General features: G+C 33.2%; 2 protein-coding genes across 4 annotated transcripts; both read left to right on the top strand.

The window, feature by feature from the left end:
• Positions 1 to 337: 337 nt before the first annotated feature.
• Positions 338 to 1,765, top strand: LOC114578565. The gene is made up of 3 exons (XM_028691840.1): positions 338 to 1,230; positions 1,306 to 1,391; positions 1,466 to 1,765. Exons 1-3 carry the CDS (start codon positions 1,132 to 1,134, stop codon positions 1,638 to 1,640), a joined length of 360 nt encoding a protein of 119 aa, XP_028547673.1. The 5' UTR covers positions 338 to 1,131; the 3' UTR covers positions 1,641 to 1,765.
• Positions 1,766 to 6,639: 4,874 nt separating this feature from the next.
• Positions 6,640 to 15,064, top strand: LOC110116557 (mediator of RNA polymerase II transcription subunit 17). 3 transcript variants are annotated; one of them, XM_028691852.1, is made up of 8 exons: positions 6,640 to 6,797; positions 6,880 to 7,075; positions 10,078 to 10,191; positions 11,628 to 11,713; positions 11,790 to 12,183; positions 12,921 to 13,353; positions 13,447 to 13,763; positions 14,599 to 15,064. In XM_028691852.1, exons 1-8 carry the CDS (start codon positions 6,709 to 6,711, stop codon positions 14,917 to 14,919), a joined length of 1,950 nt encoding a protein of 649 aa, XP_028547685.1. In that variant the 5' UTR covers positions 6,640 to 6,708; the 3' UTR covers positions 14,920 to 15,064. The 3 variants fall into 3 exon arrangements, with proteins under 3 accessions (XP_028547685.1, XP_020705846.1, XP_020705847.1); XM_020850187.2 differs by having other exon boundaries at positions 12,921 to 13,358; positions 13,443 to 13,763; XM_020850188.2 differs by lacking the exon at positions 6,640 to 6,797 and having other exon boundaries at positions 6,937 to 7,075; positions 10,066 to 10,191; positions 12,921 to 13,358; positions 13,443 to 13,763.
• Positions 15,065 to 15,192: the final 128 nt, after the last annotated feature.

The raw sequence follows: 15,192 nt of genomic DNA, 5'->3' as shown, positions 1-15,192 counted from the left end.
GTGGGTTTTGGGTGATTTTTGTTTATTTTGCATGAATTCATTTCTTGTAAACTGAATACTTGTTTTTGGACTTTGAGTGTTATTTTTATGCTTCATTCAATTAACTTTATATATAATTAGAAATAAATGTGAAAAGTAAAATTGTGGAAATGCCAAACTTTGAGTGTTTTTTTTTTGTGGATATTGATTTTAAAAAGAAAATAATTCTCCACAAATCGCTTGATATATACTCATTTCATTAGTTTTGTTATTTTAGCTTAATTACATTATCTTAAAAAAATAATAAAAATGATAGTGACATACACCTACAGAATTGGAACTCCGTCCTCAATTCTAAAACCGTTTTTTAGTACAAAAAATTAAAATTTTGTACTAAAAAGCAACTTTAAGTAGTAAGAAAACCGTCCCAAACAAAAACTTAATGTCCGTCCATGCTGCTTCAGCTCTTGTGCCGCTTCGAGCTGATTCAACTGACGTATACCTGGTTCTGCCTTTGTACTGCTGTGTTGGTATTCAATTGGCCTGGTTGTTGGCTATCTGGTTTGCTACTACTGTTGATTCAGTGTTCTTCAGCAATCGATTTTCTGTCCGGGTTTTAATTGTGCTTTTAATCAACATCTATAGCTAATTTTGGGCTTTAAGTTTGGCTAGTTTAATTTATAGTTTGATACTTTGATGGGTCTTCAGTTGGACAGTGATTTGAGATGGTGTGGTTTTTTGTGTAGCCGTGAAGTGTGAATTAATGCCTCTAGTTTGAATTGCATTTTTTCTATCAAGCTGTGATATGTGATTACGGTGTTTTCTAGTTTTCTAAAAAATATGAGTTTTCGTTCAAGTTATAAGTTCATAAACTACGAATTTGATCTAAAACGTTTTTCAACATGTTGCCCACTCGTTTTTATTATTTGAATTCTAACTAACAATTATCAAATGGGTTGAGCAATTTGGTAGATATCGGCAAAGGAGGACAAGCACAAGAAAGAAACTATATTACTTTCTGTGAACCGTGCACATCCAGACTATATATCTTTCAAGCCAGAGAAACGTGTAACGGATTTGTCTTATTGATAAATGAGGGTAGTTTAAATTTTTTAAGATGTCTATCAACACGTGAAAAGTCAGTTTATTTTGATGCAGAGGATCGACTTTATGATTAAGCATGAATGCTATTTTAAGTATGAAGAGTCAGAGTGCTTTATTTTAGAACTTGTTGAGCATGATAGAGTTGAGGTATAATTCATTTGGTCAAAAGGTTATAATGATGCAGCACAATATAAATATACTAATGTTAATATTTTATTTCAGATTTTGAAGAAAGGAATTGGAATGTTTGAGCTCCAATGGTATGGCTTTTATATGTTTAAAGCACTAGAAGGCTTGCATATAGGCAGGTGAGCTATATGAAGTAAAGCTTTGCACTTTTGGCATCATAGTTCAGATGTGTTTATTTTCCTCATTTTGCCAGGGTGTTGTGCATCTCGATGTCAAAGCAGATTCTAAATTGTCTTTTCAAATATAGGCTGGAGTGGATGAAAATGAAGTGTGAAAACAGAGATCCTAAGACTTGGTTGTTATTGTGTAAAGAAACCACCCTCATGATAAGGGCCATTTTTTTTAGATTTTTGTGTAATGTTTTGTGAAGATATTTATTGTAATAGATTGATTATTTACTTATATGAAGATTGAAGTAGAATTTCTATTGTATTTAAGTGGAAAATTCTTGTAATTTTATATTTATGAAATAATTTTTTTATTTGAAGAAAAATATCTTATGTAAGCTCTTATATGTACATGAGATTTTTAAAAATTTGATTGGAGATTAATTATTTGTAATTGAATTATTATGAGTCAGCATAATTAATAAATAATTGAATGTAATTCATATTGGATATAACATATGTTGAGGCATATAATAATATCATTTTATTAAAATTACTTCATTGAATTAAAGTGTTGGGAAATCATATATCTTAGGGCAGTATAAATGTGCCTTATTATTAAACATATTCCATCAGATAAATGTGTCAGGAAAGTTAGCGTATTATGACACACAATATTTGTTGTATTTATTCACAATTTTCATCATATGAAGGTGTTATAAAAGCTTGTCTATTATGACACCTTATAAGTGTCGTTAAAGAGATTATGCCATCAAAATTATATGTCATGAAAGTTTTGTTTTTAGGGCACATAAAAATGCCCTTAACCCTATGCCAACGGCCACCTAAATGACACCATTGTTTGATGCCCTAATATATTATGTGCCCTAATAGTTACATATTAAGGCACTTTAAGGTGCCCTAATAGCCAATTTTTTTTGTAGTGAGTATTAGTTAAATAATTATTTATTTAAAAAATAATTAACTAGTTAATTAAATAATTATGAATATAATTAGAATCAAATATTTATTATATTAACATATATTAACATTCAAATAAAAAATTTATATTTATTAGTTTAGTTTTATAATTAGTAATTAAAATGTTAGTTAAATTATTTGATAATTAAACTAGCTTCTAATTATATTTTTTGTCATTATAACTTATTGATGGTAATTAAAATTCAAATTAATGAGTAACTCAAACTTAACATGTAAATTAAATTCAAATTACATTAAGTTAAATTTTTTTTTAAAAAATCAATCAGCTTAAATCCTGTATTACATTGTCAAATGATTTCAGAGGATTTAAAAACTATCTTGCCAAATAATTTTTAGGATTTAACAAACCCAAAATTTATTAAATCTGAATCTACAGGATTTACTAAATCTTGCTTGTTGTCAAATAGCCCCTAATTCTAAATGTCATGAATTGTTTGATTTGAAGAGAAATATAAAATATTATAAGAAATTTGAAAATATTTATATTTGACCTGAAATAAAAAAATATATTGAAAAAATTTTAATTATTTAAAATCAACACTCTAGTTTATTTTTTACGTATTTAAAAATAATTAGATTTGATCTATTTTTAAATATTTTTTTAATTTATGTCATTATCAAGATTGGAAAATCTTGATCAAATTTGAAATCACAATAGGTTCACAAACCATAATGCATTGTCGCATCCAAAACTTCAAAAGATGCATATGATAAATACTCATATTGCCTGAATTATTGCATGATGAAGGCAAAACATAAAATTTATTTATATGCAATTACAATGTGAAATTTATAAAAAAATATATATATCAATTATTTTAAATCCCATTAAAACCACTAAAAGTCAGACTTTTGTGCCCCTCTGCATTAGTAGTGTTGAATGTATTCATATTCTATCATGTCCAATCATATATAAATAAAGAATCTCATTGTCCAACCTCTACCCTTTCTTACCTATATGTCTTTCTTGAGCTGCACAAAGCAAATTATCTCCTTCTCCCTTAGTCGATCGCTTTGCTACTCCACTTCCCCACCTATAACAAATGCTCCACAATCCATTCTTGAGTAGTGTACATGATTTTTGGGGAAATGAATACAAATGTATATATATTAATATTTTGATTGATAGTTTTATTTATGTTGGTATTTATATTAATAAAATAAATTAGGTAGCATTGGTTATTGTATATCAAAATATTAAAAAAAAAAAAAACAACTTTCAAATTTGATTAGGGTGCATCGCACGACCGCACCAGATCCCTCGCTCGCTCGCACTTTCATGCACTAGCCCTCCCCCGCAGTCGTGCAATCCCCATATGCAATTTTTTATAGTCTTTATAGATGATATTCTAATTTATTCCATATCTGAAGATGAGCATGCAACACACTTGAGAACTGCTTTAAAGATTTTGAGATAACATCAATTATTTGTTAAATTCTTGAAGTGTGAATTATAGTTTAATAATATTTTATCTCTGGGGCATGTAGTGAGCAGGGCAGGTATTTTCGTGGATCCCTAGAAGTTCATGCTATTTCTGATTAGCTAAGATTTACTACAGTTTTTGAGGTGCGTAATTTGTTAGGCTTGGTAGGTTATTATAAAAATTTTGCTTATGGATTTTATCGAATTTCTTTATCATTTATGAGAGCGGCTCAAAAGTCAACAACTCTCATGTGAACTCCGTACCATGATGAGAGTTTTTAGATGTTGAAAGATTGTTTGACTTCTTTTATGATTCTAACTATTTATTTAGGTACATACGAGCAAGTTTTTAGTAATATGCCGCTGAAAGGATCTTGATGCTTGTTGATGCTACACATTAGAGTTATTACATGTGCATCTCAGTAGTTAAAATCACACAAGAAGAACTGTCTGACCCATGATATGTAGAAAAACTATTATATTTGGTTCGAAAGTCTGAAGGCATTACTTTTACGGAGTCAGATGCAAGATATGCATTGATAATCAGAGTTTGAAGTACATTTTTACTCATAATGATCTGAATTTGAGACAGAGGATATAGCTTAAATTGTTCAAGGATTATAATATGTTTATTCAATATCATCCTTATAAGATGAATGCCGTAGCAGACACTTTGTGTTAAAATCAAAGTTGTCAATACATTGTTTGATAATCTCAAGCTGGCCGCTATGGCTATAAAGCTAAGCTATATGTCCTATATTTTAAATTTGATCCTCTTTTTTATTAAAAATTATGATAATAAGACTTAAACCCCTATGAGGGATACTCGAACAATAAATGTCAAATAGGTTTTTATAAAAGAACCATTTTAAATCCTACTCTCTTTTTGATTAAGTACATTAAAAAATGAGCATTCAATTGTAAAATTGATGAAAATCTTTTATTTTGTGCTAGCAATAGCCTTTGAAGGCCTCTTACAAAGAAAATTCATTTTAAATATACTGACTCTCTAGGCCATCGCTTATATTGCACTTCATAAAGTTAATATTTAGACTTGACCTTCTATGAGCAAGTGGATGGCATTAAGAAGCTTCAAGCACCAAATTTTAATATAAACTCCTATGATGGGCGCAATCATTTACACATGGTAATCAAAGGAGTTCATTATAACAAATCAAACTCTCAATTTGACAAATAAAATTTCAAATAGGCACTCCGTTGATGGTCATGTTGATTGACAATCTCAACCAGAGATTACATTATTTAAAAAAATGATATCGAATGTCAAAAATAAATTACTTCAAGCCTATATTCTGATAATAATATAAAAAAGTTTTTTTTTTTTTTTGCAAAAAAAAATCAAGTGAATTTGATTATTTAAATTTAAAGCAAAACTCAGTAATTAGTCACACTCATTTTCTTATACTTGATACATTAGTTCTCCAAAGACACTAAATTCTTGAGTGGTGAATTACATGATACACTTGGTATGGCATAAAGCCATCCATTAACTAAAGTTCACTTAAAATTGTGCCTTAAATATATATCCACCCTAAGTATACAATATCCTTTGGACAATGCAACTCATAGTTGTCGATAAAGATCATTCAATCAAGTTGGATTGACTGCCTTTACTTACTAAGAAAACAATGAATAATTACAATTCAAAATCACATAACTAAAAGATACTGATTGATTCATTATCATTCTGCCACCCTTTGCTTTAAGCAAAATGATAGTAAATTTCATTCAATCCTAAAATCAATGTCCTACTTTGATGCACTAAATACTTAATACCTTTCTAACGATTAGTCTTAATTAGAAGTTCTCTATTAACAATAGTGCGATAATTGACATGATTTTTCATATCTTTCAATGAAATACAACATATGTGATGGAACTCACAAGGGAAGGCATCATGGGCAGGTACCGTGCAAAGAAGAAGAGTTCATAAGAAAGACATTATAGGATTGTCATTGTCTAAAAAATAAGAGGAAGCCATAGGGAAGACATCGCAAGACTGATGAGATGCAAAGGAATATAGTTTGTAGAGAATACAAAATTTGTTTTAGAATGACGAGAATGTGGTTTAAACCATATTCAAATGACATTCAAATGAACATTCGAATCATGTTCAAAATTCGAACCTATTTTAATCAATTTCATATACAATAGACTTTCATGAGAAGTCTATAAATGCTAGAGGAATAATTTTATTCGGAACAAAATTTAAAATTTTTGTTCTAAGAAAACAAATAACAATAATATTCAATCTATTATATATATTATAAAGTGCTTCAAATTAAATTTTCCCAAGCTAACTCGTAGGTCATATTAATCGAGCATAATATTTGTAAATGAATTTTATTAAGCTCACTCTTATAATTATATATTGCTCATGCATATTAATTTTTTATATAATTGTATCATGTATTTTTATTCTTTAAAAAATGTATTTTTAAAATTGTTTTTAACAATTTCATTAATAATAAGATCTTTGTTGCCTTAATTTTGTTTGGGACAACTTTTTAAAGCAGTTTTTTTAGTAAAAAAAAAAAATTTGTATTAAAAATTTATTTTAAGAAACAATAAGAAAGTTATCCCAAACAAATCCTTACTTGGAGACATAAACAAATATGAAATGAATCTTAAAAGTAAAATTAAATATAATTTTATCATATTTTTTTTATTAATTTTTATAAGGTAGTTACACTAATTATTTTAAAAAATATATTTAAAATTTATTTTGAAATAGGGAAGTTGATGTGCTGGGCTACTTGGCTCAATGCTTGAGCCCAACCTAAATAACTGTGCATCGTGGTACTTCCAGCTTCCAGGCGATACTCGAGCGCTGTAGAGCTGCTCTAGGGTTACGGTATTGCCTCCCTGATCGAGCGCAGAGCCATGGACGGGAAACTGAAGATCGATCTTGACAAACTCCCGATCAAGCGCCTGGAAGCCATAGACGAGGCCGGAAACGAACAATTCCCTCCGTGCGAATCGAATTTTCTTCCTTTTCCCTTCGGCTTATTAAAAAAACTTTGTTTTATAAGTTGTTTCCATTCTGCAACGCAGAGACATCGGTTATGAGGAAAAGCGGCTCAACATGATCCGCCGTATTGATTTCTCTCAAGTGATGGAGAGAGACGCGAAGAAGCAGAAGAGCTCCAAGGAAGCAGTGGGGACCCAGGCTTGGCCGTGGCAGAGCTTGGTGGAGAATCTGCAGCTGGCCCAACAGGAATTGTCCATCATTCTTGATCTGATTAGCACGGTTTGTTTTTTATATGTACTTACCATTCAGGCATTCACTATTTATAGAGCTATATGATGATTTTGGAGCAACGTGGGTTCTAATCCTATAGCTTTTCTTTCCTAGTGTTGCTTAATTGCATTTGATGATAATTGTTAACTTTTATGGAGTTTGTGGTGGATAGTCTTGTTGAAGATACTTATAGTTTTTAATGGCTCTTGGATGGACCTCTTCTGAATATGCTGTCCGATTATATGAAGAAACCTTAATATGCAGAAAAAACAGAGAAATTGGCAAAGAGCTGAAATGCTTTTGTGATGTTTCAGAGAATGAATACATTCGCATAGATTGGGACCAAGAAAAATGCAGAATCATGTAGTTGACTTACGATCATGATGATCACCAACCCAATCAGCATTAGAGAAGGCAGGCAACTAGTTATCCTTTTGAATAAGAAGTCGATGATTAGGAGTACCTTTGAGGTATTGAAGGATGTGCTCGGGCATTTGGAAATGAGAGTCTATTGGATGATGCATGTGTTGACAGGTATTGTAGTGAACCTGCTAGTTTCATAAACAAGGTTGGATTCTCAAATGCAGTTTGTGGAACATCATGCAATTTGGATGGTAGAAGACTGGTTAGTGATTTGCAATTTGACATACTAGCCTTATGGAGCAGTTCAAGATTGTAAGAATGCTTAGAAAGGTCAAAGGTGGTAACCTGCATGAGAGAAGTGGACGTCTATGCCAAGAAATTGAGTAAGTGAGCCCAAATTTCTTATATTAAACCGTAAATTTAGTTTGTAAAGTAAGCTGGAGATAGTTTGTTGATCATTTCAGTAATTAATATGTCATCGACATAGATCAGAATGTAAATGTTGATATTGTGATTGCTACATATCATGAATGAAGTGTCGGCGGAGCTGCTATGTAAACCTTGTTGATATAAGTATGAGGATAACGTATAATACCATTGACGTGGAGCTTGCTTAAGACTGTAAAGTGCCTTTTTTAAAAAATAAGCATATTCAGGATGCTGAGGATCTTTAGCATTTTAGTTGTGACATATAGATAGTCTCATGTAAGGGACCGTGAAGAAAGGTATTTGCAACATCAAGTTTTAAAATGGACGAACTGAAGTGAAGAGCAATTATGAGAAATAAACATATGGTGGGGGATTTGGCCATTGGACTAAATATTTCAAGGTAGTCAATACCATATTCTTATTTATAACCTTGAGTTACAGTTCTAGCTTTGTGTATGGCAATAGATCCGTCAGAGTGGCGTTTATGTTTAAAAATTCATTTGCAGCTAATTACATTTTGATCAGAATGATGTGACACTAATGTCCAGGTACCTTGTGATTGTAGAGCATGAATTTGATTGATAAAGCTTTCCTCCAGTGCGGGTGTGATGCAACAAGAAAATATTGCAAAGTCACAAATTTTTTTGCTTACAATATAGATAAATATAAACACTAAGATTGCAAATTAAGAGACACAACTTCAACTACAAATGACAAACATAAATCATAAAACATATTATCTCCTTCCAAAATCCTCTCTCAAATTCAACCCTAACTCCATCAAAATATGAACTTACTATTTCCCTAAGCCTCCTCCACTAGGCCGGCCACTTCCCTCCCTAATCTCCACTTCAATCCGTGAGAGAAACTTCTTTCTCTCAAGAGGAGTCTTCAAGGGAATCAACGGTGATCGTCTTCAACACTTCAACCCTTCGAAACTAATGAATGGCCGATCCCGATCTTGACTCCGGATTCATTTACAACGAGCAAGGGAACGTCGACATTCTTCGGTCAATATTCTTTGACGTCAACCCGGAAGTCGACAACTCCGTCGAAGAATATTTGGATTGAATCATCTTCACACTATCCGAAGCCGTCAAAGAACAGTTTGCCAACGTTCAGTGGCAAACTGTTTCCGGTCCTCGACAATTGTGAACTTCTTCCCCTATTAATTTATCTTTTAAATCCTCTGATCTTATAGGTGGTTATTCAAGTACAAGGAGTCGTGCCAAGCTCTCTGCCTTCGCTTAGTAAACGTAGGATTTGAGTTCTTGATTTTCTATGTTCTAATCTCAATGTTAACTTAGATATTTTATTGAATAAATACTTAATTTGTATTTTGTTGAAAATTATAAATTGCTTTGATGATTCAAGTTCTTAGCATGTGATTTGGCCTAAGCGTAGCTACCCCTCTTTTGTTTTCTATCATCGTTTAATGGCTAGCAGTCTAATTGTTATTTGCTCTTATTCAAAACTTACAATTTTTTATCGCATTCATTTAAAACATACTTAGTCTTGCATCAGAAACTCTTTGAGTTTTATTCCAAAATTCACTGAAACTATTGAGTTCCTCTCGGAAATCCCAAACCTAAAACTGAAACCAATCTGAAATTGAAAAATATTAACTGGATTAGGATTGATTTCCACCAAAATTGATCCTAAACCTGCAGACTTAAAACCATTTTCCAAACTCATAAAGTTGTGTAGTACCATTTGGGCATGGGTAAATTTCTTAGAAAATGTCAGTCTATCATTTATTTTCATACCTTTGACATTTGGTACTAAATTTCTAATTCTATGTATGAAAATGTCGATCTACATTCTGGCATTTGTTACAAAATGTCTTGTTATCTATCCAGGTCAGACGTTGTTGTGTTTTACGATGTTATTTCTTTAGCTGCTTAAATCTATTTATGCGAACATATTCCTGTGGAAGTTAAAAGTTGTTTTTAATCTTGAATACTATGAACCTGAAATCCATTGCATTTTCTTCTGGAAGCCAATTAATTATTTTCTACAAGTGATGGATAAACTGGTTTGGTAAGGCCCATGCTAGCTCTAGTAATTCTTATATAGGTTTTTTTTGCAATATGCTGAAAGATATGCCATCTCTTTGCCTTTCGTTATTTAAGTGGTAAAACATGTAATTATGTCACATGATTGGGCTTCATGGTTTTTGTCAGCACTCATTTTCTTTCTATTTGAAGATACTTTTTTAGGTTGAAGCAAATGATGCTGTTACAGTTGCTGGGATGCAAAGGCCAAAGCAATTACCTCATGAATCTTTGTCCGATATTGCAGTATCTGCAGCAACAAAGTTACAACGCCTTCGTGTAATTTTTCTTCCACATAAATTTATTCATTTTCCTTTGTTGTGTAGAGGGCTTCAACAACTTCTGTTTGAATACCTGCTTAACATTTTTTCTAAGCAGTCCTATAGGTTTTAAACTTGTAACGTTACTAATGCTTAACTTTTGTTAGGAGGTGCTTAAGTCTGCACAGAGAAAGTGTATTTGACAGCTTTATAACATGAAAAAAAAAATGATTTTTTTTTTCTTTATAGTTTCTACATGTTGATGCTTAATCATGCAAGTAATTTACTTTATTCAAACATTTCATATGTTTTTTAAATAATTCAGTGGTTCAATTGTTTAGTGATTTTTGTCCTATTCCCTTAGGGTTTACGGCAATATTCCAAATTCAGTTTCCCAGAAGATGAATAATAGGAATTTTTATACCAGCATATGCATACTCTATAATAGGGTTCTATTGACTTTATGACTTGGTCCGACCGCTCTATTGAGTTCTTATAATATGATAGCCAATAAGAGAAGAGAGAGACAAGTGAGTGAGAAGAAAGAGGAAGCTGATAGGAAATACTTGAGTTCGCAAGCAAACCTATCACTAATTGGAGAAAACAGTGAGAATAATGCAAAATCTGGGCGAATTCAGCCCCAAAACGATAGATTGCAATAAGAGAAACAAAGCCAAACAAACATTGGAACAAGATACAAATGATCCTCAATTCGAGAGGAGGATCGTCTCTCCCAAATCTCTAGACAAAAAAGTCTAGAGCCCAAACGTCAAGAAACCCTAATTTGCAATCAAACAAAACATTAAAACTCCCTAATCCCTCTCATCCTTTTTAGTACAAAATCTTTCCTAATCAATTTTCCCTCCCAAGCCCTAGCCGCCCCCTCTGTTTAATTTTCAAATCCAATGGAGGAGTGGGGCCCACCCCATGGGCGGGCCAAGCCAAGGGAGGTGGATGGATTCCGCCTCCTGTAGTAGCGCCGAACCGGCCTTTGGGCCGGTCCTGAACAGGCACATTAGAAGCATATCAGATTACCTTTGTCACTTCAGTCTTGACTTGGTGAGATCGCTTTATTTAACAATACCGTTTATTTAAAAGACGAACCCAGACCACAGACAGATTAAAATGAAGTAGGAATTGATGGCAAACTACAGTCTAGTTGATTAATTGGAAATAAGAAGTAGGAAATGGCGTGTTAACTGAATACCGGAATTGAAGAATATTCAACTAGTAAACTCTGTAATAGGCTCTAAATTTTTATATAGTTCTTGCTAGAGGTTTATAGTGATTCTCTAAATCTCCACAGATAGTGTTCTCTATTTCTGGATTTTCTTAACTTCATTGGCGCATAGCTGGATAATAGTTTTTCTTTTTTCCTGAGCACCTTTCTTCCCCAAATAGCTGAACTAGTGCATCTGCTAACAGTTTCCTTTTTTGTAATTGTTTGATATGCAGCATCTTGGGAGATACTTTAAACAATCTTCTAAATCTTTGGAGCAGCAGGTGACAAGAGAAGCAAGATTTTATGGATCATTAATAAGGTAGTTTTCTTACCCATTTTAATTGTGTTTTACTATTAATCAACAAAATTTGACCTTGCCCTTAATTAACAAATAGATTGCAACAGAACTGGAAAGTGAAAAGACAGCGTATAGGACTATCTGGTCCAGGCAGCGAGAGTTTCACAATTGATCTTCTTGATAACTCAACGACAGATTTGATTTTGTCATCTAGGTCATTGACTTTATCTACAGTTCGTATTGATCGTGATCCTGCTGGAATTCTGACCGTACAATTGCCTTCAAAGTTGTGCCGCTCTTTATCCGTTGAATTTCCAGGATCCCATTCAAGACGCAAGCAAAAGGGCTTTGTTAAAGGGAAAATGCTGGAGTCAGGTCTTTATCCCCAGGAAGGCAAGAAAGAGGTATTGACAGATGAAAATGTTAATGAACGCGTCAAAGATTCACATCTAATTCTCCGTGAAATACATCAGTCAATCTTTCAAGAGCAGGTGGTTTCCTTTGTACTTTTTTTTTTAACTTAAAAAAGATGTATATTTAAAAGGTAGATTTGGTTTCCTTTCCTTCTTTTTTTTTTTTCTTTTGGTTTCCTTCCTTTCCTTCCTTCCTTCCTGGTTTCCTTCCTCCTTCCTCCTTCCTCCTTCCTTCCTTTTCCTTTCCTTCCTCCCTTTCCTTCCTTTATTTTTTTTTCCTTTTTTTTCCCTTGCTTTTGGTGTGGAATGTTGGCCATTAAAAGAGAAGCATAATACTAAGTTAAGTGTGGCAGAGAAGAGGATGCTCAGGTGGATGAGTGACTTTACCCTTAGAGATATGATACGAAATGAACATATATGTGAAAAGGTTGGAATAGCTCTGGTAGAAGATAAGATTAGAGAGAGTCGCCTTAGATGGTTTGGTCACATAAAACGACAGCCTTCCGATGACTCCGTTAGGAAAGTAGAGGTATTAGATTTGATTTATGTTAAGAAAGGTAGTGGCAGACCTAAAAAGACTTGGTTAGAAAATATTAGGAATGACCTTTCTTTATTAGAGTTAAACGAGAATATGACTTTTAATGGGATACAATGGAGAAAAAGGATTCATGTAACCGGCTCCACGTAGTGGGATAAAGGCTTGATGATGATGATGTTGTTGTTGTTGTTCCTTTTTCCTTTTTTCCCCTTTTCTTTTGTAATTTGTAATGTTGTTGTTGATATGCTTTATATTTATTAGCAATGTTTGGTTTCAGGTTTTTGATCTGGTAAATCATGAGAGCTATAATCCCTCACCTGGAGTTAATGTGATAGCAATGCGAGAAGATCGCTTACATTTATCAATTGGTCAAGAAACTTCTGTGTCCTTATGCCTCTTACCATCCATTGAAGAAGAGTCCACTGGAAGGGTTGAATCAAATAATCAGGCTCAGATTAGGGAAAATAGGATTTCCAGTACCGATTCATTAGGTTTATCAGCAGTGGATGAAAATTTTGATTCTTATACCAGGAATTATCTCAATTTTCCAGACCCAGTCAGTTTAGAAATTTTCTTGCAGTATCTTTTTCATGACGATGTATTTTTAAAATCCAAAGACAGACGTAATGATGGGTGTAATTTCTTAGGTCATTTTTGTATGACAATTGCCCACAGAATCTTTTCCAGGAAAGTATTGTCTTTGCTTGAAGGTCTGGTATGTCCTCCTTACCTCATTGACTCTTTGCATTTCATTTGGAAGAAACTGAACTGCACAGTGTTGTTTTCTGCTAACGCATAGGTTGAAGGAATTCCTTATCTCCATTTGCTATCTCATCCTACTTGGCATTCTCGGATATCTTCATGGTCATTATCATTGAAGGTTCCTCAATCAATTCTCCGCTCCAGCAGAAGGATTAAGCCATCAGGCAGTAATGATTTGAAGAGTGGGATTAGGTCCCAGTTTAACACTAAGGTGGTGGTGAATGATGATCAGATTAATGTGAGTGGAGAAGGAACTCCTGGGCTTGTTGGTTCATTAAGAGGTGATTACAGTGACAGTTGCTCAATAAACAGTTATGGTTGTGATTTGGTTGATCTTCCTGTGGCTATTTTGCATCAGGTATGTTTATGGTTATGGAATATGATGCTAAGACTTCTGCCTGATTTTCATTTCATAGTTCTTTCATGATTAGGTCTTGTCACCTATCACCTTAATTTCTGAAATTGAAAAGTAGCTTATGGTTCTTCTTTCTTGTCTTGCTAGATAATATTTGTGTTTGGTCTCAAAGCATCATTGTTGATGCAGCGAAAAAGAAATGACTTAGGATTCGTTTGGGACGGCTTTCTTACTATTTCTTAAAACAACTTTTTTGTACAAAAGTTAACATTTTTGTACTCGAAAGCTGCTTTAAGAAACAGTAAAAAAGCTGTCTCGAACGAAACCTTAATAGTATCTCAAACGTCTGTATGCATGGCTGACCTTGTTCATCCTTTACATCTTCAATTTCAACATCTTTCAGGACATCATATAAAGAAATAGTTTTTTGATATTAAGGCTTTGTTTGGGGCGCTTTTTTACTGCTGCTTAAATCTACTTTTTAATACAAAAAATTTATTTTTTTTACTAAAAAGCTATTTTAAGAAGCCGTAAGAAAGCCGTCCCAAACGAAACCTAAGTGTTGTTGAATCTACCTGAATAAATGAATAATCATCCCTTCTGCTTGCTAACCAAATATTATAAGCTTTTGACATATAATTTAGGCTTTGTTTGGGATATCTTTCTTACTGCTTCCTAAAATTTTTTTCTACTAAAAAAACTGGCAGAAAGAAAGCCGTCCCAAACGAAGCCTTAACTGAACAATGAAATTATATAATTTTATCCAATTGCATGTATCTTTTCCTATATAAAACCAGCCCAGCTTCTCTCTTTCATCTCCTAATTTCTCTTTTTTCAGGTTGCCAACCAGGTCATTGACTGGCTTCATGAAGAAGCTCTGATTGTTGGTATGAAGGTGAGCAGGGACTTCCTGTGCTTGTACTTTGATCTGGAGCAGGGGGAGACTCTTGGGCTTGTGGCTAATGTGGATGCCGAGGACACCCATGGCTGTATCTCGTGGTGGCTGGTTTTTGATGATGGTTCCATGGAAGAGGGAAAGTTAGCAGCAGAGGATGTCGAGTTTAGAAACCGTAGATTTCTGGGACACTTGTCTCTGGAGGCATTGTATTCTACTCTCATGGATCTTGTCGGCTTTTGTGGTTCTGGTGGAAGCCATTGATGACCTTTTTGTTTGCTTGAAGGCTGTGTTATTATCTTTGTAGAAACCATGTGGCTTACTTTGAATCCTGCAGAAATATTAAGCCAAAAAATGCCAATTTGATTACTTCTGGAAGCAAAAGATTTTGCCAAAGTGCTTTAGTCTTCATTTAAGACAGTTTCTTTGCTTCAATCATAAATTTTTTTGGATATTTTTTTTTTCATTATTTTCATCACTTTTAAGAAAAATATTGTACTAAGAAGCAACTTTTTACCATAACTGAAAAAAAAAAAA

This window comes from Dendrobium catenatum, unplaced genomic scaffold (assembly GCF_001605985.2).
Source record: "Dendrobium catenatum unplaced genomic scaffold, ASM160598v2 original_scaffold_76227, whole genome shotgun sequence".
Lineage (NCBI taxonomy): Eukaryota > Viridiplantae > Streptophyta > Magnoliopsida > Asparagales > Orchidaceae > Dendrobium > Dendrobium catenatum.
Note: the sequence above shows the minus strand (reverse complement) of the source record. Positions and strands in the feature narration are given on the sequence as shown.

Bases quoted from the DNA above. Each gene is read 5' to 3' on its own strand.
- LOC114578565 (XM_028691840.1), top strand. From the start codon at position 1,132: ATGCAGAGGATCGACTTTATGATTAAGCATGAATGCTATTTTAAGTAT. The intron at 1,231-1,305 runs GTATAATTCATT...ATTTTATTTCAG, and splicing joins TTGAGCATGATAGAGTTGAG to ATTTTGAAGAAAGGAATTGG. The intron at 1,392-1,465 runs GTGAGCTATATG...TCATTTTGCCAG, and splicing joins GAAGGCTTGCATATAGGCAG to GGTGTTGTGCATCTCGATGT.
- LOC110116557 (XM_020850187.2), top strand. From the start codon at position 6,709: ATGGACGGGAAACTGAAGATCGATCTTGACAAACTCCCGATCAAGCGC. The intron at 6,798-6,879 runs GTGCGAATCGAA...TCTGCAACGCAG, and splicing joins GGAAACGAACAATTCCCTCC to AGACATCGGTTATGAGGAAA. The intron at 11,714-11,789 runs GTAGTTTTCTTA...ATTAACAAATAG, and splicing joins TTTTATGGATCATTAATAAG to ATTGCAACAGAACTGGAAAG.